The sequence below is a fragment of the Aulonocara stuartgranti genome (assembly GCF_965226115.1).
Source record: "Aulonocara stuartgranti genome assembly, chromosome: 4".
NCBI lineage: Eukaryota > Metazoa > Chordata > Actinopteri > Cichliformes > Cichlidae > Aulonocara > Aulonocara stuartgranti.
The window spans coordinates 13,462,315-13,489,241 of record NC_138942.1 but is presented as its reverse complement, the minus strand read 5'-3'; the positions used below and the strand labels follow the sequence as shown (position 1 = coordinate 13,489,241).

The window sequence follows — 26,927 nt, the reverse complement described above, 5'->3', positions numbered from 1 at the left end:
TAGTTACTATTTGTTTGAAACATCGTTAGAATTCTGGGAACATTTTGAAGCGTCAAGAAGGGCACACTTTTATAGCCTTACTGGTTCATTGCGAGGTGTCCAGGTGCATTTCCTTCGTAAATTGAGGATCCTGCGGGCTGGAAATTGTCGCTCAGAACTCGCGCTGCTGCTTTCCTCGGAGCCCAGCTCCAGCGCACGGGCCGTGGCCAGGGTAGCAAGGCTTTGGAGGTCAAACATGAGCAGTTCCTCCTCTGTTTACAGAAGGGGGGGGGGAAGGGTTCATATTGCATCTATACATTTTCGATTCAGATGCCACAGTGGACAGAGCTTATTTACTTAACATTTGTGAAAGGAAACTCATGTCAAAGTGAGAGAGAAAGATGGGTCTTTTTGTTTTTGTTTTGTTTTCTGCAGAAATTTGAGCAGATTAGGACAGTATGAGAAATCAGCAGCATATCTTTTCAGAGGTCACATTATTTTGGACTCACCATATGCTGATATCTCACAGACCATCTGGACTGAGCTTTTCCTATGTAGCCTATCTGCTTATGACACTGAGTAGTCTATCTGCCATTAATGGTCTGAGCCACAAGCTGAATAGCAGATTGTAGCCTAGTCACAAGGAAAATGACATTTTGTTTGTAAGAGTAACACAGTCTTACATCTTAACATGAATAAATAAAAATATACTGAATCGTCTTACTAACCATAGTTGTGACTCTAAATCGACATTTGCTACTTGCCTGAGCTGTCAACAATATCGCATATCGAAGACATCACTGACTCTGGAATCAGATGATACCCTTTTTAAAGAACCATCTTTTGGGAGCAGTTAAATGCATTAGGATGCTGTGGTAAACACAAAACATCCTTTTGCATGAATAAAAAAAAACAAAAACGCATGGTACTTTGAAAAACAAGGAAGCTTTTAAAGCCACTTTAAAACAATGGGGTCTAATTAGCCAGGCAATGCTCCAGGGTGCTGAAAACAAAGACTGCTTTTGTGATTACACACCAACTTTCAGTATGAAGTGTTATGTTAGTGAGAGAATGAAACAAACTGGTGTCTCTCCTTTAAGTTTAACTCTGTGTATTTGCAGTTGTGCGTGTTTGGGTGCGCGCGCATGAGTGTATCAAACAGCTGCAGGATGGAGAGACACAGACGGTTCCCTGAGGAGAGCTCGAAGGGAGCGTGAGTGAGAGAGGAAGGTGTACACCCTTCACTAGTAGTTCAGCCCTGTCCTCCTGCTTTTTCTCCCTCTCCTGAGGCCCTGCATCATTAGAACAGCCTTTTAGGAAATAAAAGTGGCTTTAACATGCCAAAGAAGAGCAACGGCAAGCAAGCATGTAGACAGCCTCTCTGGGGATGTGTTAGAATTCACAAGAGGCTCATGAGACCGGCAGGAAGAGAGGACTATCTGGGAGGGAGCACAGAGCGATGAGGCTAGGCCTGAGGGGGAGTGGGAGTTTGTCTCAATGGACATAGAGGAAAAGGAGAGTAAACTATGAGAGAAGTGCATTCTGTTGATGTGAGTGTTGCTGTGTGAATGTGAATGTGTTAGAGTCATGGAGGAGCCACTGTTTCTCACCCTGGCTTTTTCCACAAGTGCGCTTTTGCTGCTGCAGCTCCAGATCCGCTAGTTCACTCAGAAGCTCGATACCCTGGTGTGGGTTGCATTGCGATGGGGCAACTGATGGTGTACTATATGAGAACAAGGGAAATGGAGGCACATCTGTACAGAACGCAGCAGCAATCAGCAGCTCCAGACTCCAGTAGCAGGGCACAACAGGTTTTGGGGCCACAGCAAAAGATTCCTCGCTTGGGCTAGGGGCAGAAGCTGAGGCTGGGGAAAGACACACAGAATCCACTGAGGCATCATTAGAGGTCATCTTGTTGTCGTGCTGCTGCTCACTGTCCTCTGCGCACTCATTAGGCGGGGACTGTGACTCAGGAGAAGCAGGATCAAGCTCGATGATGGTGGGCAGCTCTGGCTCTTGCTCTCCAGGCATGCTGACCTTTTGAGCATACTCCACCTGAATCTCCCCACCCGTCATCTCATCATCCTCCTCTTCTTCCAAGGTAATGACAGCGTCTTGCCTGTCAGGTTCTTCTGTTGAAATGGAGACTGGGCAGGAAGGAGCCTCACACACAGTACTCTCAACAGGTGGACAAACCAGCACCTCTCCTGCAGTTTGTCCCTGCTCCTCTGGTTGCTCCTCCTCTCTGTGGACATAGTTAGCTTCTGTCACGGCTGTTATTTCCACCTCATCCCTCTGCTCCAGAACTCCATCAACCACTCTGTTTTCCTCTTCATGCGCCACTTCCTTGAGTGGGAGTGGCTCTGGAAGGGGTCTGACTACCACTTGACAGTCTAACTCCTCCCCTAGGCTGGCCAGAGACTGGGGAGCATGCTCAGCAGGCTCCACTTGGACTGCGTCCAGGTCAGCTGGCTCAGCCAGCTGAACACCCTGAGGTGACGGTCCGCTCCTGTAGTCCATCGCAATAGCAGGGTATGTGTATCCAGGAGGCAAGTCTATAGATGAAAAGAATATTTATTAATTTAATATTTAACAATTGTCTATTTATTCCAAAAATTCTGATAAACCATCCTCCCAAAAAAACCCACATATTATGATTCCTTAATAGAAAGCACTGTTTTTGTGATGCGGATGTGTTACAGATTACCAATCATACCCATGATAAACGAAACTCTCTTGCTAACTAGGTTCCATGGAGTGAAAAAGCAGGGCAAGGAAATGAAAAAGCACTTTCCCTTGATCCCCCAACCTTAGGAAGTTACCACAAGTAACTGTGTGTGTGCGTGTTATTTAAAGTGGACAAGCCCTTTAGTTTATCAGAGAAACTGATACAATTCCTCTGGCTTGCGGGAGCCGTTAGCCAGACATTAATAATGATGAAGATAGTGTCAGGCGTGTGGGGGTGGAGGAGATGTAAAGGCCGCTACTAAGGTATTTCTCAATCATTACCAAGGTAACAGTTCTGGAAAGTCCCAGCACAGCCGGCAGCCATTTTCTTCACCGTTTATTCAATCAGAGGCTTTGCCAAAAGAGCTACCCACACATATTACCGCAACACCAGCAGAAAAAAATGGGGTCACTGAACAGTGACAACTCCAGTTATAAATCGGTATGATGCACAAGATTTGACTATATGTTAGAACAGTTTTCTGTTCTCTTTCTGGTTTTCTACATGACTCTGTTATTATACCTGATTAGTGTGAGTGTGTTATCTCACAAGCGCTAATTTGATGATTATTGTTTGTACAAAAACCACTGTGCACACTGCTTCAAAGACAGTTTGAAAACTTTTACGCACAGTTTTTGCATTTTTTTTCTAGACACTTCTTTGCACTTACCAGGCTCCAGAGACCCTGGGTATTCCTGTGGAGGCTGCCCCTCTCCCGTCTTGTCTTCGGATTCAGGAGCCTTTAACATTTGAGGTGGAGCAGGGCTAATGGCAGGTGAATGAGGTACTGCTGCAACAGGGCTAGGAGCGGGGCAGGGTGTTGAAGGAGTGCTTTTGGGATGTTGTCGCAGCGAAGGGGACTGACAACAAGGGGACAGGTGAGTGGTGCAGGTCCCAGGGGGTGAGGTGTTTCTCTGCGGTGGGTTGTAAGAGTAAGCTTTGGCAGGTTTAGATGTTCTTGGCTCTGAAATGAGTTCTTCCAGTTCAACTGAGGGCTCGTCTGCTCTCTTCTGTATCTGTGGCATTAATACAAAATTATTGCATATCTAAATTTAGTGAACAAGTGATTTTATGCATTAACCAAATAGTACATTTATTGCAATCTGGTTGACAGCCAATGCTACTTGCTTTTCTGTATTCGGGAATACACTTTTTTTTCCCCTGTAGGAAAGTTGGCATATCCTTCAAAGAATATTATGCAAATTGAAAATAGACTCAAAAGTCACGGGATCCATGACTCGCTTACGCTTCGCTGCATTGCCTGCACTTTTGCATGTATTAATCTCCCTTGCGTATTTTGACTCTGCAATCACCTGTGCATTGTGAGCGGGTTGGTGCTGCATGTTCATGGCATGTGCAGCTCTGTGCTGCTGTGGCTGCTGCTGCTGCTGAGGTTGAGACTGCAGTTGTGATTGCTGCGACTGGTGACTCTGATGCTGATGCTGAAGCTGTTGATGCTGCTGGAGAGCGTACAGCTCCTGTTGCCGTAGAAACTGGGATCGGGAGTACACAGCAGGATGTTGCATGTGGGAGGGTGGGCCCCGGGCGCCGTACACAGGGGGCCACAGCCCTGGCTGCTCCATCACATCTAATGAGAAAAAAAAAAAAAAGGAGAAATGTGATGGAGGGGGCTACCTTAGAACAAAAACACATGCATACACGTACACACACACACACACTCTACATCACTTTTCTTTGGGCTCATACGCATTGACAGTAGGCACGACTCACTAGAATACATTAGCAAACAGAGAACAGTTGTGTTCTCCATATTTATCATTATGTGCCTCCCACACAACTATTTCAAAACACTGAAACCATTATGGATCATTTAAAGAATCATTGTATTCACATTTATAGCAACAACATGTATCCTTTAAGGAAAAAAAGATTTTTGACTTCACAGAACAACATCTCCCCAGGCAGAAACAATCCCACACTCTCCTCCGCTCTGAACAAAAAGCTGTCTCTTAAGAACTGCTTTGAGAATTTTGGAATGCTGGAAAAAGACGTTATGAAAATGATGAAATGTGAACAGAATATAATGGTCATAGGTTGATTAGAGGTCAAAATGCTGTGCTGGAAATGCATGTTTTTCTCGTCAGAGCATTCGTCTTGGCTTTTATGCCAAAAAGTCCCACCTTCCCGGCCAAACCACAGTAGGGGTTCTGCAAAAGGGCCCAGCAGTAAGCCTGGTTCCCATGTGTGTGGGTGTACAACCTGTCTCATTATGTGGATTTAAGGACACGCACAACTCCATATGGGTGATCTACAATGACAGAGGTGCCTTTTGGAAAGTACTAAGACCACACTATATAGAACTACATAATGAGCGTCTTCATAATATCTGTATTAGCACTGTGCTACACACTCCACATTAGCGGTTTTATTATCCAAATGAATTTGATCTTTCAGCTCCTTTTGCAAGACACACTAAGAATTTCGCCACATAAAATCGGATATGAAAATATTTCCTGTGGGAAAGTTTCTGTGGATGCACTTCCCTTCTCAGCTGAAACTCCTGTGGCGCGCAGAAGGAAACATATCGTCAAAGACTGGGAGCCAATTAAATTTCACAGTCTGTTCACTGAATACGCATCTACAATGACTCTGGTGAAGTGATTTTCACCTCATTCACTTCCTCTTCCTCTGCTGTGGTATTGTAGGGGCAAAATAGCTTTGTATGAGCATCCTGAACTACTGAGAGTGCCACTGTTGCCAGGCCAAGCAGTTGGCATGTAGCAATTATCATAAGATTGCAAACTTATCTTAGCCCAAAGTAATATTAACAGTGAAATAACTCGTTTTAGTTTCACAGAACATAAGCTAAATTTGGTGCATTTCTGCTGCTTGTGTTGTATTTATTTGGATTCCCATTAGCATCGGCCTTAGCCCTTAGCTTCTCTTCCTGTCAGTCCTCATTCATCCATACACACACAGTTAACAATCACAAAAACATAAGCATAATAACAAACAAGCTTTTCTTATTTTTACTCTTTGTATACAGATACTGTACCAGTGGAGTTTGCTGTGCTTTGTAGATCGATTAGATTAACATATAAAATGCCATGGCTTACCCAGGTGATGGGTCGCAGGATGGGTGGGAGGCTCGGAGGGCAAGACCACCAGTTGGGCAGAGGGGTCTTGAGGCAGAGGCAGGACTGGCTGCAGAGGGCCTGGCATGGCTGCAGAGAAAGCTGGTGGCAGATTCTGGTGTAGGGTTGTATGACCTATACCTGCTTTATAAAGAAATTAAATTACAGAATTCCATATAAACAAAAGAACTTTAAATATATGTATCAGCTGATCAAATCAATTCTAAACGTCTTTGTTTTGGCCTTTTTTTCAATAAACAAAAAAAAGCTGGACTATATGTCTTTATAACACATGAATAAACATAAACATAACCATAACAATAAAATCCTGCCATCAGAAAGCGTCTTACCATAAGAATGTCCCGTCATCCAGAGAGATGGGCTTCCAGTTCTTGGCATCCAATGATGGTGAGCAGAATGTGCAGCAGGATCTCCCAACTGGCCAGACTGGAGGGACGTCCCGCCCGGGACCATGAGATGAGAGGCAAGGTCTCCGTGACAGCTGCTGGAAGGGTGGATCCTTGCAAATTCCACCCTCTCTTTGTTATCCCTGACATCAGAATGACATAAAGATAAAGAAATACAAATTAGAATGTTTCTGTAAAGATTTTAATTTATTAAGTATTGAACAACACCTTTAAAAATACATACCTGATATATGCATCCCTCTCCCTGTCCAAGCAAGTGAGACCTATTTGTTCCTCACTCAGCCTCTTCCTGTCTTCCTCAGTGGTGGGATCTGACAGATACATGGAGCGGGGCTGCCCTGTGAGGCAAACATCAACTTTCACCATTGTGGATCACAGTGAGAACAAAATCCCAAGTCTCTCGCCACTTGTCAGAACCGTGCCGCAAGTTGCAAATGAATACATTTTGAGTATTAAATGCTTTTGTATTGGCAGAATTCATGCTAAAACCATATAGTGCACAGTATTGACATATTACTGTCTTATTTGGAAAGAAAAATAACTTGCTTCATAATATAATAACACATTCAGATATTTATGAAATAAAATTGAAACTTGATGTAGGTCAATTTTGTCCAAAGTTGTTTTGTTTTTTTAATATTGTATTTTTTTGTATATCTATTTATTTCCATTTATATACTGTTGTTCTCAGAGCGAGGCTTAGAAATCTTATATTAATTACTTTTTATCTTGGCAACTCTAAATGGACTCAGACTTGACATCTGTAAACATCATGGTTGATGCCTGTTTGACTCACTAATGTTTGATTAAGGGCAACTAGAAAGTTAAAGAGGGGAAAACCAAGTTAAAATCAGCAAGGCATTGTTTGGGACTGCTGCAGAGGAAATTTATATTTAAACCCATAAGTATTAAACTCCATTCATAGAATTAGCTATGCCTATATTATCCTGTAATGGATCATGGGGACTGGAGCGTATACCTGATGGCAATGAGTGTGAGAATTATACCATTCTGGATTTTTACTGCATTCAGCAAAGGGTATCACCACAAAATCAATATTTTTCTGGCTTTTTATCCGCTTAAAAATGTGCTTTTTCCTGTTTGTTTATTTTCTATATGGCTGTTTCTCTGTTTGCAGCGATATTGTTGGCAAGTTACAGATAAAGAAATATAAGGCCTTCTCACAAGCCAGTGACCTGGATTGCTTACCTTTCACAGACGGATGGACCCTGCCCTGTCGGCTGTTCGGATGATTTTCAGCTGAACGACAAGGTGGTTCCCTCTGTCTGGCCACCGCCACCGCTATTCCTACTGGCGGCTGCCGCACCTCACTTTCACCATGACCTGGCTCCCCCATTTCCCTGCTCCGCCCGTTATAATCAGGACGCTCACTGTCATTAGCCGTACCCTTCCTGGAAGGCAGAGTCTGTTTGTTGCCCTGCAGGGCACAGCTCCCCCCAGATGGACCTGATTTGAGATTTCCTAACCCCCCAAATGGATTCTTTTGGGAGACGAGCAGTGGTTGTTGCTGGTTGCTGTACTTTAGTAAGCTTTTCATTGCACTGCTCTCTCCCTGAGTTGGACCCTGGGGATCAGGTTGCTGCTGTGGTTGCTGCTGTTGCTGGCTGAGGGGAGGTGCGGTGGGGGGCTGTGGAGGAGGGAGGCTTATTCCCGGCTGCTGCTGCTGCTGCTGTTGTTGCTGCTGCTGCTGCTGTTGTTGTTGTTGCTGCTGCTGCTGCTGTTGTTGCTGCTGCTGCTGCTGAGAGTGTTGCCCACCAGTGCTCCCCAACTCCATATATGACTTCCTCTGCTCCTCCTCAGGTTGCGACATGTGGTGAGGAGGCCTCATATTCCAGGGTGGCACTGGGGGCTGCTGGTGGTGGTGCTGCTGCCCACTGCTGTTGCTGTAACCATAAGGAGACATGTCCATCTTTCTTTTAAGCTCCTGACTATTCCCCTGGTTCAACTCAGTGGGTGTCTCTGGGCCAGGTCGGCCATGCTGCTGGTGGCGAATCCTGGCTACCTTTTGGCCGTCTCTCTGTAAAGAGCAGCTACCTCCGGGACCACTGTGTTGTGTTCCACTGTGCTGCCCCATGTTTTTACTTCCAAGTGGGGAAGAGTTTGGCGGGGGTCCGGGATGGGAACAGTCTCGATAAGGAGAAGTGTTTACAGAATGAGGGACCGAGTGCCCTGCCTTGGGTCCCTGGGGCAGCGAGGGTCTGAACACATCCATTTCCACACCACTGTTGATACACTCAGCACTCCGCGATCGCACTACTTGATGCTGCTGTTGAGAATGTGGTGGTTGTTGCTGGGGAGGTGGAGGAAGCTGTGAGGACTGAAGGTGTTGATGGTGGGATTGCATCCAGTCTGGAGCCTTCTCTGTCTTTCTGTATGGGTGCTGCTGCTGCTGCTGTTGTTGCTGTTGTTGTTTTCTGTGCCAATTACTGTGGTGCCCACCGCCACCATTCTTTTCGATTGTCTTGTCCTTGGCATTGCTGCCTCCTCCTCCACTACCCACACCCTGGCAGTCAGGGTTATTAAGCTGGAATGGCCCATTAGATTTATCGCCTACGTCTGCCACAGATGGCACAAATGTAGGCCCTGTGACTTTAGGTTCTCGCCCCACATTGACTGGCCCCCTCTCGTGCGAGGCAGGGTTGGCTAGATGAGCAGGTGGCGGTGGGCAGAAAAACTCTGGATGGTGGTGTGTGTGGTGGGAATGATGTGGGTGGCTGGGGTGGAGCTGAAGACAGTGGAAGCCCCCTGGATGGGGATGTGTATGGGGGTGAGCATGAGGATGTGGATGGGCCCCTCCAGTAGCAGAACTCATATGTAAGGGTGGGGGTACAGAGTAGGGCAGAGAGTGGTGAAGTGGTGCCTGACCCCTTTCCAAACAGTCTGAAGGTTGTTCACTGATCCTCATTTCCCCACTTACCCCCTCTTTGGTGCAGCGGCCACTGCCACTAGTCCCCAAATGTCTGTTCTGGCTGCTCCCCCCACCACCCATAACCCGAAGGGTTGTGTCCTCACCGCCACAGCTGGACATGGACACCTTAGCCCCTGCTCCAGTTCCTGGATCTCCATTTTGCATCTTGCTATTGTGCAAACAGGCACTGAGGGGCTTGCTCATACTTTGAGGGTGCTCTTTACTGTACATCGTGAGCGACGCCTTATGCCTCTCCAGGGCCCGGCTGTTTACCTCCTCCAGGGGCAGCGGGTGCTGAGGATAGTGCGGGTGCTGCTGATGAGTGTGAGAATGGTGGTGGTGTGTTGGCTGGGGTGGCTGGTGAGCGTGGTGCTGCTGCTGTTGTTGCTGCTGCTGCTGTCTTTCCTTAGCCTCTTGTTTACCACTGGATCTCTCCTTGTCCTTGACATTTACCACTCCTCTTTCCACAGACCCCTCTTTAAGACCCTTATGTATGCCTGTGCCTACCCCTTGATCTCTGTCTCTGCTGCAGGACCCCTGAGTGTGTCCTGAACCTGCCCGAGACATTGGTGGCAGACTATGATTGGCTGAGATGAGAGGTGGCTGGGATGGGAGACCTCGAAGGTAGAAGTTCTCTATAAAATAGAAAAAAGAAGACAAATTAGTCACGGAAAGAAAAAAAAAGCATGCTCTCAGTATTGCACAGACAACAGCACCAGACTATACCGCTTCCATTTGAATTCATATTATTTCCGTGTGATAAAATTTTAATAGTCTCACGTCCCACCTTTTTGTGTGTCATAGAAACGGTGTTGCCCATAGAGAACTCCACTGTTGGCATGGTGATCCAAGTGGCTCATAGGAAGGAACGTGTGGGCCAGACTCCCTGAGAATCGAGGATACCCTGGACCTGCTAAGATATCAGAGAGGGAGAGAGTTGATAAGAAAGGATAACAACCACAGAGATGCAGTTATCCAGTGTAATCCTTCAGGTCCAATGCAGCTGGTGGTGTTCATACGCAAATAAGTGCTGGCTGTGCCTCACATGTTTGCCTTTCCTGCTGGAGTTTAGAATGAAAACAATAACAGACAAGCCTGGGGATTTCTGTAATATATGAAATTTGTCTTTGAAACATATGGTGCTTTCTTTAACTCACTCTTAGAAGTGGCAGCCGCACCTTGAACCATCTGAATGGGGTGATAAGGATGGATTTGAAGCTTGTGTTTGCAATGAACAGAGAGCTGGGCGGCTAACCTTTACTGACCTACATCAGAGGTAAGAGGTCATCGGGATGTTGGGCCTGTAAGCTAGTACACCTGGGCTTATTACACCAAGCCCATCTGGAGGACGTTTACGCCACAACCAAACAAAAAGCTCATTTTGCAACGGGACACTGGAAAACACAAAGGACTTTGAGTGTAGAGGAGAGAAAAGATGGACTGAGATGAAAGCCCATCGCAATATCAATACAAAAAAAAAAAAAAAAAGCATCTCTATGACAACCCACTTTCACTGCATTTGAGTAACTATAGCATCTAAACACATCAATGTGAATTAAATTAGCCTATCTATGCTACCGTGTAATTAATCATTTCACCCAACCAACGGAATAAAATCGAGGTACTGTAAAGGACACACAAAAAATGTCCAATAATGCGATGATGTTGCTTAGTGACAGCAGCGCTATAGCGTAATTTTAGTTTAATACTTTAAAAAAGCATGATTAAATCCAAGTCATCAGTCTACATACAAGTTAAAGAAATAACTAAGGAAAATAAAAAGACTATATATATATTTATATACACACACACACACCGTCACATGAGTGAACCACTTTTGTTGAAATGGAAAACCAAAAAAGACAGAGACACACTTTTTTGTTTCTTTTTTAATTCATAGGACAGACAGGTCTATCAGCCCACTGTCATAAAGTAAAATTTAAGTGATTAATTTCTCTTCAGCTCAACTATTAGACCCATCTGTCGCTGTAGCTTTACTTTCCAGTGCAGCTCATGGATGGCGTAAAAAGGATACGGGCCGAAAGAGAGGAAAAATTTTTCGGAAAACGTGCGACCTGATCCCAGAAAGCGCAGATGCACTTTATTCGGCCATGTGTTTTTGTACACACATGGTTTTTACAGCAGCTATGAGTGTTGAATGTCTCACTTTCTGCCGGTGGAACAATGGGGCCCGGTCCCAGCTCTGGGGAGGGAGGAGTGTTGTGGTGGGCTTAATGACCTCTTCTCAGTGCGGCCTCTGCATCCTCCCATCTTAATTAATGAAATACACAGAGGAGGCAAACAGCCCTGCAATAACACAGGAGGTGCTGCTTTCTGAGGAGGGCAAAGGGGTGATAATTACATACCCTCACTTTTCCCTTTTCCCGTTTTTCACCTATGTTTCTACCTTGTTTTTTTTCCCTTCCCATCCCCCCTCTTTTGTCTCTGTCTCTTCCTTTGCTGTCATGATTAATAAGAACGCAAAATTATGCCAATTCATTTACAGCTTGGGGGGGGGGGGAGCTTTGTTTAAGCAAGTCATTTTTTCCTTTGATTTCAGGAGAGGGAAAAGCAGAGAGCTGTTTGCCAGTCTTTATCCAAGCTGGGAGAGGGTCTTTTTTTTTTTTTTTTCTGCGGCAGCATGTTGTTTGTGAGCGTGACGATTGATGGCGTAATCCCTTTTCACAGTGTGGTCTGGCTGTGCCCGATAATGCCAGCCTGCTCAGTTTCAGCATGCTCTCCACTGGGGCAGCAAGAGGGGGACTGCTGGGCACGGCGGAGCTCATTCAGCCATTAATCTGGCCAGGACAAGGGAAGCTGCTACTTCTGCTGCCGCTGCCGATGCTGCTGCAGGCGACGTGAGCAGGGTCTTAGTGCAGTCTGCTGACTGCACAGCAACCTCGCTCTCCTTCGCTCCCTCCGCACACTCACACATAAACACGCCAGCATCAGCAAGTGAATGGCAGAGGGGAGTTCACAGCGCATGCCCTCCTTTCCACCGGCAGAGCAGGGGTGAGAGGCAGAACAAACAGAGCTGCATCCCAAGGAGGGATTTCTAGAAGTTCTGAAGGTATTTCTCGCAACATGGTGGGTTGAGAGAAGCAGGCCAACAGGGAGGACAAAGAAGGGGGTTAGATATAGAACAGCACCTAGAGGCAGAGGAGAATTATTCCTGCTGCTTTAGAGGCGGTTTCTCACTAGCACAATACCAGTCCTCTTACACCTTCTCTGAAGACATTCAGTTACTGATAAGGCTTTCACCACTTTTGATAGAAGAAAAAAATAACATAAATGAAAATTCTATTTTCTCCAGGGAGGTGGCTGTAACGCATCAGAGACGAGGAGATAGAAGGACGGAGAGAGAGAGAGCACGCCACAGGAAGACCGAGAGGAGAGGAGGAGCAGCCTGAGCTGCCTGTCAGGTCCGCTAATTGAGAAAAAAGTGACAGAACCATCAAGACACAGAAAGGGAGGAGAAGAGGAGAGGAGACGAGAGATGTTTGGCGGAGGAGGGGCAGTGCTGTGGTGGATCTCTTCAGGTTTGACTAATTGAAAGGAAGGGATGCAGACTGGCACAGGAGAGAGAGAGGGAGAGGGAGAGAGAGAATGAAAGAAGCAGGAGTAAGGAAGAGGAGAGGCGGGGGGTGCAGCTTAAATCCTACAAAAGGAAAAGCAAGCAACTGCTCACAGAAGGAAAGATGGACAACTGAAGATAGGCTTAGAAAGGCGTATCAAACAGAAGTGGATTAGACAGGTGTGTGCAGGCAACTCTGTGTGTGCGTGCACGCGTGTGTTTATATGTGTGGACAAAGATATGAGACTGCGATTATTTTTGGCATAACTTAAGAAGTCATTTGGACCCTGGCCAGCTGGCCTCGGGACTGCGAGGAGTCGGCAGGTTTTCTTTTTATTCTTTACCCACTCCCCACCCTTTTTTCTCCTCTTTTGGTCATTTTTATTTATTTATTTATTTTTTTCATTTTTCCACTCAGTCGATTCAGTGGGGTTTATTCAAACAGTCCCAGACATGAAAATAAATCTTTCAAAAGCTCGGTGGGCCTAATTTATTTTAACAGGTGTTGTGAAAACATTTTACATTTACTGAAACATTCACTACACTGCATCTGCCCCTATTTTTGTGTCCCCCCACCGCTGACCCACCCTCCTTCTTGCATCCGTAGCCGTATACTAAGACTCCGTCTCTGTGACAGTGAGCTCACAGCACTGCTCAGCTCAGCAAAGGAAAAAAAACAGACAATTCCTTGTGGTAACATACAATGGCTGCTGCTGTAGCTGGCAAGAAGAGATTCTGAAACAAAAACTTCCTTTAATCTCTGTTAACTCCTCTGACGTCATGAAAGCCACTAATGATTTGGGTCTTGTTGCTGTGACCTTACAGAAATATCCTAGAATTTGTTAGACTGGCTGTACACTTTCCTTTTCCCAAAACAATAAATCTTTAACCAAGCCTTTGCCAAAGTTATCCTTACCGCCAGTGTCATTTAAAGGAGCCTAAACTGACAGGAAAGCACGTCCAGACTACTGCCCATGCCAGGGCAGCTGAAGTTGAGAGACCTTTTTTTCCCTCTTATTTTAGCCAACCTGAGAAACTGAGGTTGAAAGTTTGCGATGGGATATTTTGTTACTTTAGTAGCCAAAGTAGGGGCGTTTCCATGGATATGTTTAGGGTCAATGCATAAGGTTAAAATATTCAAATTTTTGTAACAGCCCGCATAATCAGTAAAAGAAGTGTAATGCTGGTACATCTGGGTGCTGAAACCTTGAAAGAATGCTGCATTTCTGAACATTTTTGCTGTTTTCTCCGGGCTTAATGGAGCAAAAATAATATCCATCTTACATTTTATGTGGCTTTTCTTTATCACCAACTCATTTCAAATGCCCGCAAAACTTATTATATTGAAAAGAGGAATTAATTCTTAATTGACTCACCAAATAGGAGTAATAAAAAATAAATGTGATTAGCCTGCTCCATATAGCCACAGTCCATTGTTTATCCCCACTAAGTGACTAGTTAGCAAGCAAAGGAGATAATTGTTCTCATCTGCTTGTTACGTGATAGATTTTGGGCTTTTAATCTGCAGAAAAATGTGTCAGAGGAATAGCGGAAACAAAGACGTTCCGCGCAATGACAGGTATATGCCAGAAACGTGCAAATCGTAAAATCGTTTTCGAATACAAATTTGAACTGCTTTGCTTAGATATGCATGCATGCAGCCACTTTAAAAACAGAGAAAAAGAAGAAGAAGAAAAAAAAATAAAAACACAGCACTTCTTTGAGGTTACAAGCGAAACACTAATGCACCGACACAAGCACAAGTCAATGCCTGCTCTGATGCTGGTGGGGTTCTGCTGACACCCGGCGAGAGAAGGCGAGAGTCTGGGTAATTGTGCCGCTCATTTTGATGACTTGCTTTTTATGCAAAACAGGAAAAAGACAATATGCAATTATCTTGAGGAGGGAACAGCTGAATGTGGTTGATGAACAGTCTGGATTCAATCATGCTCTTAGTGCGTTATATGCAATTAAACTGCAATAGAGATAATGGCCTCCATTGCCAACTGAGTAATAATCCCAGTCATAATCACCTCCATTACTTTTATTAGGCTTGGCATTATCTTCATCACTCTTAATATTATTTTACTTTTCCACAAGAAGAAAGTGTTTGACAATGAAACCTAGAAAGTATAAGATAAAGGAAACACTGATGCTTACAAAATGAGTTTGGAGGGAAATGTCTGAGATTGGGCTGACGCCGGAGCTAATATTTTGGAGAAGTCTAGAGTTTAATCTGGTGTAGCATCTGTCCACTGAGTCAGCGGCCTGGTGCCCGGGGCATCAGAGCAAGGAAGTTGCTGGGAGATATCATATGACTTAACAATCTTCATGACAATACAGCATCTCAGCTGTAATCCACTTAATCATCCCTGGACACATAACATGCAGGTGGGGTGCCGCTGATGAGTGACCACGAATTTCAAAAAAAAAAAGAGAGAAAAGAAACACTTCCCACTGGTCTCCCCACCAATAACATCTGGGCTATTCTTAGATAATAAATATATTATAACCGGGGGCTGAAATAACAAGAGTCCATCCAGGATTGTGATTCACCAGGTAATTTTAGGTGGCCATCACAGTGCGTAATTAGCAAGATGTAAATCTGAAGGTGAAGACACAGAAAAGCTGACCTTACGTTAATATATTAATAAGATGATTTGTCTTGTGTTTATCTGTCACCCCAATTAATTCCTGAAACACCCAACTTCATTAATCCCTCAGCTTTATCGTTATCTGACTTCCTGGCTGTATGGAGACAGAATATGAGGTGTTGAAGTTGGTTTGTGAGTGTATGTGCGTGTGTGTCGAGTAAGGGTTTAGTAATTCTGATTGGTGGGAACCTTTTTAAGACTGTGATGGAGACACCGGCTGAAAGCTCTGCAATCACTGCAACTTTTTTTTTTTTTACTGGCACACAGTCGCATGTGCTGCTTCAGAGGGCCCTGAGTGACATTCCTGCTGACATGAATCGAATACCGCAAGATTCTGTGGCTGAACCTTTAACCCTGTGTCTGTATCCAGAAAACCGTGGCACAGTGCTCTATCCCAAACATGCTGGGTGTGGGCCTATTTTAGTGCATAAATAAAAGGGTTGGAGCCCAGACGATTATAAGCCATACTTTGGTGCAAACCTAGCGCGACACAAAAATATACAATATCAGAGTAACAATACACCGTGCAAAGCTGCCTCCAATAATGCCAGGACATAAATATCACCTCATCCAGATGGTGCGGTCAGATGAGGGGCTGTGTGTTTGTGTACATGTGTGATTTGAGGTACCTTCATGCGAATGGGGAAACCAGATTTGCGAGGCGCTCGAGTGGGGTCCGCCACGGAAGGAGGGCGAAGAGGGCGAGGAGGGCGGCCGGGAGGGATGAGACGGGTGGGAAGGAGGGGAACCCAGACTACTGGCCAGAAAGGTCCCCATGAAGGAGGCAGAAGAATTGCCCATCAATCCACTGCCTGCATTCCCACAGGAACAAAAGGTAAGGAGAGAGAAGAATGGTTAGAATTGGGAGTGTGTGTACACTGGGACAGTGAGTGTGACTAAAAAGGAAAAACAACAAGAATAGCTTTGCATCTCAGTGTGAGGCCCACTCATATATACATATTTTTCTTCTCTTTTTTTGGTAGAATCATTAAGCCAGGCAAATGTGATCGCTGCTCTCGGGAGAGGCTGAATGAGTGAGAGAGCGTATGTGTGTGACAGAGAGAAAGTGTGAGACTCTCCTCCCCCTCACTGTCAGCAGAGTCCTCTTCCCTCGTCTTCTCTCCCCTCACACCACCTCTCCCCATGGGCAGACAGAGGTCTCATCTCACAGCTGAGTACACACTTTCTCAGGCTCTCTCCCTCTCGCTCTCACACACTTTTGCTCCTGCTCCCCAGTGTCCCTTTCTCAATTTCTCTCCCTCCCTCCATTATCTTGGGCTCTCCATCTCTCACTTTCATGCCCTCAATCTCTTTTATTGCTTTGCTCCATTTCACCTCCTCTCTGTCTGGTTTTCTTTCAGTCTTGCTTTTTCTCTGCGTGACGCTGACAATCCCGTGCTCTTCTTTCTTCTCTGGTTCCATTTCGGTGTTTCACTCCTTTCTCCTTCCTCCTGCTTTGTTACAAAAGCTGTCTTCACTCTTCTCGTCCCCTCCTCTGTCCCATTTTGATGTGCAGAAATACACCATGCCTCTTCCAAATCCTCATTGTCTCTTCCTTCCCTCCCTCTTTCCCTGTTTCTAGCATTGCTTTGCTTTGTTCTTTACCATAATAATGGCACCAGCAGAGCAATCTGTCCCTGGCTGGCTGAACTGTGTGTTTAACAAGACTATGATGAGTAATTGACCATTTGTAGCAACGCCCGTATGACTGGGGGCTGATTGTCTATTATGCATTGCTGGGCAAGCTGGAGAAAACACACTGATTAACCACTGCTTAAATTGCATTCCCATTACGCGCCCGCCAGTGCACTTGAGCGAGGGGCCCGGGTGCCCAGCTCTTTGCGCATTCATTTCCCCCAAGTCACACCACCGTGAAGTCTCATGCATATGTATGAAGTTGCCTGTATGAGAGCACACATGCAGATACATGCTCAGACACACATTAGTGTATCGTATATCGCGCACACCAAAACACGGGGAGAGCGACACAGTAGAAATTCATTATGAGCCTCTTATGACAAGCTGATCTCCCAAGGAATGCTGAGTGATTTGATTTTCTTGGAGCATGAATCAGTCCAAACATGCATCGATCCTTTTTTTTTTCTTTTTCTGGGAGTGTGAGAACAATTGTGTGGGAGCCTTAATCAGCCAGCCAGTGAGTGAGCACATCCTCTGGGCAGACAGCAGGGATAAACCCATCAGTCTGCTTCTCGCTTTTGCACCGAATAGCCTATGGCTCATAGGCCAGAGCACAGAAGCATGCAGAGGCGTGCGCGCACAAACACACAACACGTACAAAAGCACCTCTGTCACACTTGGTACCACCGCCCCAGACAGGTGGAAATCCCCCACGATCCCCAACCTTACAGCGCCCTGCCTCGAAAAACTACCTTACAACCAATCCTGCGTGTGTGTGTGTGTTTGTGCGCATGTGGATGCAGCGACACTCTTGGAGGTCTCTGAAATTTGATCACAGAAAGAAATGAAGCCAAAGTGTGTTGTGATTCATTTCTCTTTTGCTGTAGATTATCTGGATTATCAGGTTATCTTAGTCTAAGCCTGTAAAATTGGGCTGGAGGTTTTTATTTAGATCCACTTCTAATAACAAAACATTGGAACAAAATAATGAGACTACATCTCCTAAATCACATGGTAGCAAAAATCTTCTATTTAATCAGATTTCAATTGTCTATAGCAACATTTCACATGATGATGGGAGACACTGTCAAGTAGCCTGGTCACATGCTACACTATCCATGCTGTTCTCCTTTTGCTCTGTATCAGTCCCCATTCCCCTCTGCTGCCACCTCCTATCACTTGGTCCCTGTGGAGGGCTCCTGGCACGGTTCTGCGGAGTTCAGAGTGGGTGTCGGGGGCCAGTGGAGGTGGGGGGTGGGTGGGTGGATTATGGCCAGCATGCTCACCAGGCACACATCCAACCTTCATCATCCAGACACGTCGGGTTCCTGTATGTCACCGCCCTCCATGCTGCACACTCATTGCCCCCCTCCCCTCTTCTGCCTGTCGCCCCCAGGAACCCCAGCTTTCCTCAGTGCCTCCGGCTCACATAAATCAGCTAATCCTCCTGCATTATTAACAGCCTTGCCTCAGAGTGAGAGAGGGAGAAAGGGTGAGAGAGACATAGAGTGACAGAGAGAGGCTGCAAAGCCCCTCTTAACGCAGTGAGGAGAGAGCCTCTGCCAGAAAGACAAGGAAAGGAGAAGGACAATACATTAAAAAGGGGATGTGTAGATGTCGGGCAAGGAGATCTTTGAAGTTTAAGCCTGTGTTCAGGGAGAAAGGGATTGAATGAAAACCTCAGAAGGGTCTTGGATCAAATCAAACCACAAGCCCTTCCCACAGCACAACCAAATCAGACCTTCCAGTGGTCCAGTTTGGCCATGGCATCTTCACTTGGTGAAGGACTGATGTAAACTGTAGCAGGTGAGAGTTAGTGGTTGGCAGACTCCTCAACCTGTCAATCACACTAAATAACCTCTCCCTTAGTGTTATAGTTGCCCCCTTACCAAAAGTATGCTGTGCATGACGCCACACAAATTCCTGCTTCTTTTTTTTTCTTCAAATTTTCATACTCTTGTTTAGAAAACACAAACTCCACTCACGCTGCGTTAATACAATGCCCTCCCTGAACCCATTTAAATCCTAATGAATCAGAGGTGTCGGTGAGAAAGCACATAGGTTATAAAAGTGGGCTGGTTTTTCACCTTTCTTTCACTTCGGATGCCAACTAAAGCAGTGCAGAACAAGTGGAATAAAAGTCTGAGCCATGACGGCACCACTGCTCGACTTACTATTACAGTTTTAGTGGTGTAATAAATAGTGACTTAGCCGTTGCTCCACCGCCTCCTTGTAAAAGTTATGTTTTCTTCGCCTGTGTGTTTTCTCTAAACTGTGTTTATTTATTTCTCCAGTTCCTAAGTGGAGCCAGCAGTGCAGTTGTATGCGCTCTTAAGAAAATCGGGTCATGTGCATCCTAATCGGCACCGATCCCTGACAGAGATGAAGATTAATCCTATTAGGGAATTAAAGGAGAAGGGGACACCGGGATAAGGGGAAACCCACCTCCCTTCCTGACATCTCAACACCACATCCCAACACTCAAACTCACACAGTTGTGTTCACATAGATCCAGAGAAACAAACACAAATGCCGCAGAACCTCCGGAGATGGAAGTGTTAACTAGTGCTACTGTTTTGCTCCGGCGTTGGTGTGCAAGGGTGAAGGAGACCAGTTTGCGTGCAACAACAAAAATATACATGCATGCACACACAATAATGTGGGCCCAGGCATGGGCCCCTGAGGGCGGCACGGAGTGAGCAGCAGGCAGGGAGGCGTAGCTAGGAGAACGAAGGCCCAGTTGTCATGGGAACGAAAGAGAAACAGCGCTCGAGGCAAGGAGGCTGAATACGAGCCATTACAACAGCAGTGGGCAGATGCAGTTGGTCAGCATGCTGCTCAGCAAGAACAGCCAGTCTACCTTGAAACCCCACTTAGGTCACAGTTGCAATCAAACACACACTCGTCCAGTGAATTTAAACAGGTTTCAATTGTCAAGTTGAGGGGAGGATGTGATGTCATCATACAACTCGGGGTAATTTGGGGCCTTGACGAAGCATAATACAATCTCATCTGCATGTGGACCACAAAGTGATGGGGTAAAAGGAAAAAAAAAAGCTAGGAAGACAACAAGCACCCACCCACAACATCTTGTTCTTTTCAACGCTGGGAATCAGATCAAAAATTTCTCCTGAAGAGGCAGACGCCCATCCACATGCGCTTGTGTTTATGAGCATGTGAGGGAGCACATGGGGATCTACAACTACGCCTCTAAGAAGAAGAAGAAGAAGAAGAAGAAGTACATTTATTTCACCTTGGATCATATTTCTCTGTCTGCTCTTGAAAAACAAGCCAAGGCAGTCTAAAGCCCTCCGTCTTATTCACAGACCGCAGCCCGAAGGGACGGATGGACGTGTCGTCTAGACAAAGAAGCCAGACGCACAATGAGAAGTGAGAGTGATGGTGACGCGAGGAGAAGAGAGACGGAAAGAAAATTGCAGATGTGACTGCATCAACCTGCTCTCCACAGCTCAGTGATCACCAAGTGCTACAGAGTGGAGGGAAGAAGCAGAAGAAGAAATGCCAGAGAATAAAAACACACAGACACACAACCAGTTTATAAGAGCTCGTATCAGAGAGTCTGTGAGCAGTTTAGGTCGCTCAGTGAACGGTCAGTGCCATGTGGCAGCTGTACTCTCTCTCACTCTCTCAGTCATGTCCTCTGACAGAAAATACACACTCCCCTTCTTGTCTTAAATGAATGAAATTAACATCAGATTGGTGATTCAAGGGAAAATAAATATAAATGTACTTCTTCCAGGAGCTGCTAGTTACTGGCACTGCTTTAACACAGAAAGAAACGCGACAGAACATATACTGGTAAGCTAGGTTTTATATTATATCAGACATTTAAGAATTTCTGTGTTTAGCTGTAAATTGTAGCAGCTTGTTTCTTTAGCACTTGTTTACGAAAGAACCCACTATGAAAGTAGGAAACAGCAAGGAAGAAACAGACATTTGAAGAGTTACTTACCAAGTAAAAACATACTGAGCAGGATGCTCGTTGGTAAGCGAACTTCACTCCCACTTCAGTGTCTTTTTCATCAGAGTTTCCTACTAATGTAGTTCCATGTTCTGCCCAGGAATTCAGACGCCCAAGAAGAAGCCAGCCAGACTTTCCACACATACACATTCACTCAAACACAGGACTTAGTTTTTGACCCTCCAGTAACACAGACTGGATTGGGCAACTGTACACATCAGCAGCCCCAGACAGACTGCACTGCTACCCTGGAGGGCCGCTGACTAACCCAGCACCTACTTCCTCACAATAAAACACAGATGGAATTTCAAATGGCTACTAAAGTGGGGGGATTTCCTTCAAACAGTCAAAGTCATCTTGAAAACATTAGTGCAACTGGTAGCCAAATTCCTCCTCACTTCAGAATGGCTGTAGCAAGTTTTTTTCCCCTTCCTCTTCTTAACTTGCCCCCTGCTTTACAAACTCCCACCTCCCTGACTTTTTTCTTTCTGTGTCGATGTTAGGCTTGATGGTGGGACTGGGGGAGTGGGCTACTGCAGGAGGATCAGAAGTATACTGAAGTGAGGGAGAGAAAGAGTGAGAGAGCGAGCAGGCAGTCCAGTCCTGGACCTGGGCCCAGTGCAGGGGTGGGGGAAAGTGCCAGCAGCGGACGCCTCCAACACTCTCCACACTGCGTGCCTGTGGAGTGAGTTTAGTGGATGTGGTCAGTGTGGGGGTGGGAGAAAGAGAACCAGTTATAAGAATGGATGGCGAAAGAGAGTGAGAAAGCCTCGTTACTACATGCAACATCCAGAGGAGGGGAAAGGGGTGAGAGTTTAGAGTAGATAAGAGACCGAGGAACTGTGAGAAACTTTCAAAGTGAAATCAGCAGAGAGCGTGTGGGAGTATGTGTGTGTGTGTTTATGAACATATGTGATCCTTTGTGTGTGCGATTGTGCATCCGTATGGTGGTCGTCTCGCTCAAGTTGACAGCCTGTGTTTGCTGAGTGGCTTCGTGGTCAGCCACTCTCTCACTACTGAAGTGATGACGGGGTAAAAGGGATTCTGGGAATTCTTTGCATGAGTACAATGCAAATAAAATTGGCCTGGAGAGGTCAGCTGAAGAACCCCTGCCACTTCACCCAGCTGTTTATACAATATAGAAGTCGACATGATATGGATAAGAGATTCTAATCCTAAACAAATTAGACCAACTGGCTCACTCAAGTTTGGCAGGGAGCCCGAACATAACAATGGAGCCACACATGCCACGCTAAAGAGAAAACGGGAGAAAATGTGCACACATGCCACCAGCGTCTCTCTTTATCTATTCTACTCCTCGAACCTTTTCACTGTTTATACAGCAGTTTGCAAAACTGCAAAAGCCAGCATCACATGTGTCTAGGTACCTGGCCAGGCTGCCATTTCAAGGAGTACAGCACGTCATGTTTATCACAATTAATCATTCATGAAGCTCTTTTTCAGAAAGGTTTATTTTTATCAAAAAGGAGCTTCCTCTTCAGTTCCATAGCCGCTGTGCCAACACTGGTATGAGGGGCAGGAGGGGGCCAACAGAAAGAGATATCAATGTCTGATAGAGTTCCTGCTGAAGAGGTGTGTTATGGGCAAAGTAAATAAAGAAGACAGACTGAAATTTCATGGCTATTTTCTGGGGAGCGGGCCAGGAAGTGTTGTTTAAGAGACAATCAGACATCTGACTGTCAAAGTGAGATTGTGCTAAGCGGTGAAGATTGCAGGTGAGAGCTAGAGCGGAGTAAAAAACTGGGGTAAGAGCGGGGCGATGAAGGGTAAAGTGCAGTGCTAAGGTTTAATGCTACTCACTGTTTATTGCTATTAAAATATTAATAGCCTCAGGCAAAGGTTTGGGCTCATCACTTAGACCCTTGCTGTGAGCCATGTGAAAGTGCAGTTGTTTGCTGAGTCACTGGCCTCATCTGTGGAGAACAAGCAGACATTCCAGGTCCGGGACTCGGAAGGTGGGAGGACAGATTCGAAACAGCAACAGCACCAGGCCAGGCCAAATGAGCTCAAGGCCCATTACCTTCCTTTTATACTCACCCACACATGCACACTCTCTTTACCTAGTCCCACAACAGAGATTTAAGAGAACATACAAGAAAACCACAACACGAAATCACCGCATTCTGCTTTTGCTCGTTTCTGTCCTTTCTGTGAGAACTTAAGTGTTCATGATGTAACAGGAAGTGCAAATTACTCAAGCAGTTTTCTCATTACGAAGTGTTTTCTCTCAAAGCACATAGTTATTTCCGTCAGCATTTTACTTTATTAAACTTCCCTCCACGCTTTACTAAACCTATTCCTTTTTTTCCCTCTTGGCTACGTGGATAAAATGCAAATGTTTCTTATGGAACGGGCATAAAAGGCATCAGATTTAGTTGGAACTACTTTACTCCTTGTAACTTCTACAGGACATTTGATGTGTCCAGACCAAACTGGTGGTTGTGCTTGTTAACTGACCCATTGTTCCACGAGGGTCATTTGTTGCATCCCAGCTCTTTATTCCCGAGGCATGAAATTGCGATTCCCATAGTGGGGCTCGTTCTCTCATCCACAGATTCACGCTAACATCCACATTTTTATTTTGCCTTCTCTTCCCTTCTCTGGTTGATCCTGTCTTTATGATATACGCACACAGCAGCAGCACACCCAAACACAAAAAGAGCCGCCCACAGCTGCGTCAGGCCATCTCTCTAACAATCCAATCTGTTTTCTTTCCCATGATGTTTCCCATTGGCACAGGGAGGAGAAAATCAGATTTACTCCCCCACAGGGCCCATGCAGTTGCACTGATATGGAAAATGATTTCAGTGCTGCTTGAGCCCATAAACATTATTTTGGTCTCCCCTGTTAATGACACATTTCTTCCCAGCATTGTGGATCTCACAGAGGAAGAGATGAGATTCAGGGGGCGAACAAGGGAGGAGGAGGAAGAGAGGAAGAGGGGAGGAATCCTCCAGGGCCTCGCATACGACAAGGGAGTCCTTCACCCCTCAAACTGCTTTCTGACATCCAAGACTTATTCAGCCTCTTCTTCATTCACACACGCACACACTCAGAAATACAAACAGCTAATCATCCTACCAATCATTCAGGAGCTTGAATTGCATGGGTCATTAAATACCACCACTCCCCAAATCCCAAAAAACAAACAGACAGAAAAAATAATAATTCCCCGTTAGAAAGCAGAGCAGAGTCAAAGAAGGCTTTCTCACCTCTCTCTATATCGAGCTGTCAGCCTGATTCTAAACACACCATGTTTGGCTCCGGGGCTCAAAGCCGCCTTACTACAATTGTGTCATACAGCCCACATATCTTTTTATTGGTGGTAGCAGCCAATATAGCAGCCCCTCTTCTCCTCCTTTAATGCGGGGATAAAATTTATACTTTTAGCGGTGTGTTACAAACACTTTCTGCCCGAGGCATATTGTCAACGACAGGAGCACGCCGTTGCCTTGAGTCCTAAACGCAAGTCATTTAATATGATGGTGTTAAAAAAGAGACTCCAACAGGCCAATAGTGAGGCACTAAACCTCCCATTTGGCATCCATTAAAGCCCATCTGCAGGAACAAATACAAGCCGGATGAGCAGGAAACAGCCACGTTAGCTATGACTAAAAACGATCCTTCATTTGTGAATATTCACTCACAGGTCTCTGAAAACTCTAGATCCAAAAATGGGATTTTCATGGTCCTCCTGTTTCACTGGAAAGATCAGATGGAATGCTCTGAATCTGGTTTGTTTTACAGCTGATGACTGATCCTTCTAAATCCATTGGTTTTATGTTCTGGCCATGGGGATGGATGGGTGACTAACGGCAGCTTGCGTGCCATGTTTCAGCCGACGCAGGCAAAGCTCAGCCAGCCAGGTCACGGACACAGACATGCCTCGTAGTGGGGAAAAAAGAGAGATTAAAACAAGGATTCAGCACTATTCTCTAATTAGTACCCTGTTAACTTTTGAACTTAATTGGTTAATTGAGATGTGGTTAGACCGGGCAGGTTTCCCCTCCCTCAGGGTGACCATACGGCTCCAGCATTTCAGCCTGGCAGTGCCTGGCACAGGAGGTGGCTGCGTCTCTCTCGCTCTCGCTCTCCTTCTCTTTTTGAGCATCCCACCGCTCCACTGACGAGGAGTAATGATGCCGCACAGGAGGCAGTAAAACTGTGTTTTGCGAGTGTGTTTTAGCAGAGATTGTACCCATGCACTGCACATATGCTCGTGCCACATCAAAGCGGTGCTTTGACTACCCAGTCCTGGGTGGTCTAATCCTCTCTTCTCTCAACCAGCAGTGCTAGGTAGATAGACTTTGGAAAAGTGTAGTGTGGATGTTGGTGGATGTTACCTCACCACAGGCGAGGGTTCTGTCAAATTCAGAAGTTAGTTTGCTTTGGAGGAGACATGGGCAACGTGCTGAGGGAGAATAAAAGTGCACTGCAATGCATACACAGATAAACGCACGCTCACGCTTGGGCGTCGCATTGCTCGAGTCTCCCCATCTCCTTTGGTTCATGCACAATGATAACCACAACACCACATAAATCTGCAAGCAGCTCAATTCATTGGAGCAAATTTTGCCTGCTGTCTTCCCTTTTTCACTTTCATCCCTTCTTCTCCATTTGCTCCTTCGAGCCCCATCACTCATTCCCCTTCTCAGTTTTCCTTTTCCGTCCTCACACCCTCTCCATCATCCCACATCACTCTCCCTCCATCCCCCTGCTGCTCAGTTCCATATTTCTGTCCTCCCTCATCACCTCGGTCTCTTCCCTCAGTTGGCGTCAGCCACATGCTTCAAAATGGAAACACTTTCTCTTCATTTTCAGTTTTTTTTCTCTTTAAAAATCACTTTTCCTCCCACTCTCTTGTCCCATTTGCGCTCCGTTTCTCTGCTCTTGTTTGTCCATCAGTGTTCACAAGGTCCAAAAGTGTAATGAACATCTTGTTTTATGGGGTTAGCCCCTCCCTATATCAGAGTCACCCATAAATCAACATCCTAGCATTCAAACGGCAACGAGGACTCGTCGGAATGTCCTGTTCTCCCCAGTCTTCCCATCTTTTCTCCCTCCCTCCGTCTGTAGCCTGGCACCTCATTTAGGTCATGCAGAGCAGTCCCGGACATCAGGGGTCTGGTTGGAGTCACTACGTTGCTGCTGTCCTCCAAGTTCTCTTGGATTGTCCTGTAATATGATAAAGTCTGATGTCTGTGAGAGAAACAGAAGGCAGCTCCCTGCTCTGGCTTCTCTCTTTTTGATGTAGCCTGTCAGACGCACAGAGCAGAACAGTGCAGATAACAGAGCCGGGAACCGCTGCACCAGCCAGTCCAAGGTCTTTCTGCAGCCCTGAATGTAATTTGCTGTTGGTTCACAGGGGGAACAAAGGAAAAATGTTTAATTCTTGTAGCGTTCGGCTAAGACAAATGCAAGCAGTTTTGTTCTGATAACCTACAGACAAGGGGAAGCGAGGCACCTGGGTAGCCAAGGCCAAACATTATACAGTATCACCTTGTAAAGAACACAGTGTATAATCTCACATGCATCACCTTGACTTCTCTTGTTACCAAACGTCTTAGCCATAATGACAAAACTCTTCTCGACTCATGGAGATAACCACTTCCTCTCCCACTTTATCCATCTGCACTTTCAAATGCACCAGTTTAGCCAAATCACGCTGCCAAACTGGCCTTTAAAGATGAGTTATATCTTGCGATAACTCTTGACACCGGTCATCTATGGAATGCTGCTGCCGGTGCTGCTCAACATCTGCAGCCACAAAGGCAGAAATGAGTAAAATTAAGAGCATTTCCTGTCATCATTACAAAAGAACGGAGCTCATCATTGCACAAACATCAGCAGATGAAGTGTAACACAGAGCAAGGCAGCAGCAAAGACAAAACCCCCCACA

The 26,927-nt window shown here is 45.7% G+C and overlaps 1 protein-coding gene and 1 long non-coding RNA gene across 13 annotated transcripts in view; one reads left to right on the top strand and one right to left on the bottom strand.

Moving 5' to 3' along the window:
• The window catches only part of LOC309705459, a 64,891-nt gene extending 51,617 nt beyond the window's left edge, over positions 1–13,274 (top strand). Inside the window, exon 3 of the long non-coding RNA XR_014276556.1 lies at positions 12,473–13,274. This is a non-coding gene — a long non-coding RNA (uncharacterized lncRNA). The remainder of the gene's footprint in view (positions 1–12,472) is intronic.
• bahcc1a (BAH domain and coiled-coil containing 1a) overlaps positions 1–26,927 on the bottom strand; it is a 61,799-nt gene that overhangs the window by 16,481 nt on the left and 18,391 nt on the right. For 6 of the 12 annotated variants that reach the window (XM_082531284.1, XM_082531292.1, XM_082531291.1 and 3 more), the window contains 10 exons: positions 16,017–16,199; positions 9,947–10,072; positions 7,440–9,794; positions 6,454–6,568; positions 6,153–6,352; positions 5,785–5,946; positions 4,021–4,295; positions 3,378–3,723; positions 1,590–2,534; positions 82–251 (listed from right to left, as the gene is read on the bottom strand). In XM_082531284.1, the coding sequence (XP_082387410.1) occupies positions 82–251; positions 1,590–2,534; positions 3,378–3,723; positions 4,021–4,295; positions 5,785–5,946; positions 6,153–6,352; positions 6,454–6,568; positions 7,440–9,794; positions 9,947–10,072; positions 16,017–16,199 (4,877 nt within the window). The other 6 variants (XM_082531286.1, XM_082531293.1, XM_082531295.1 and 3 more) reach the window with 6 other exon arrangements.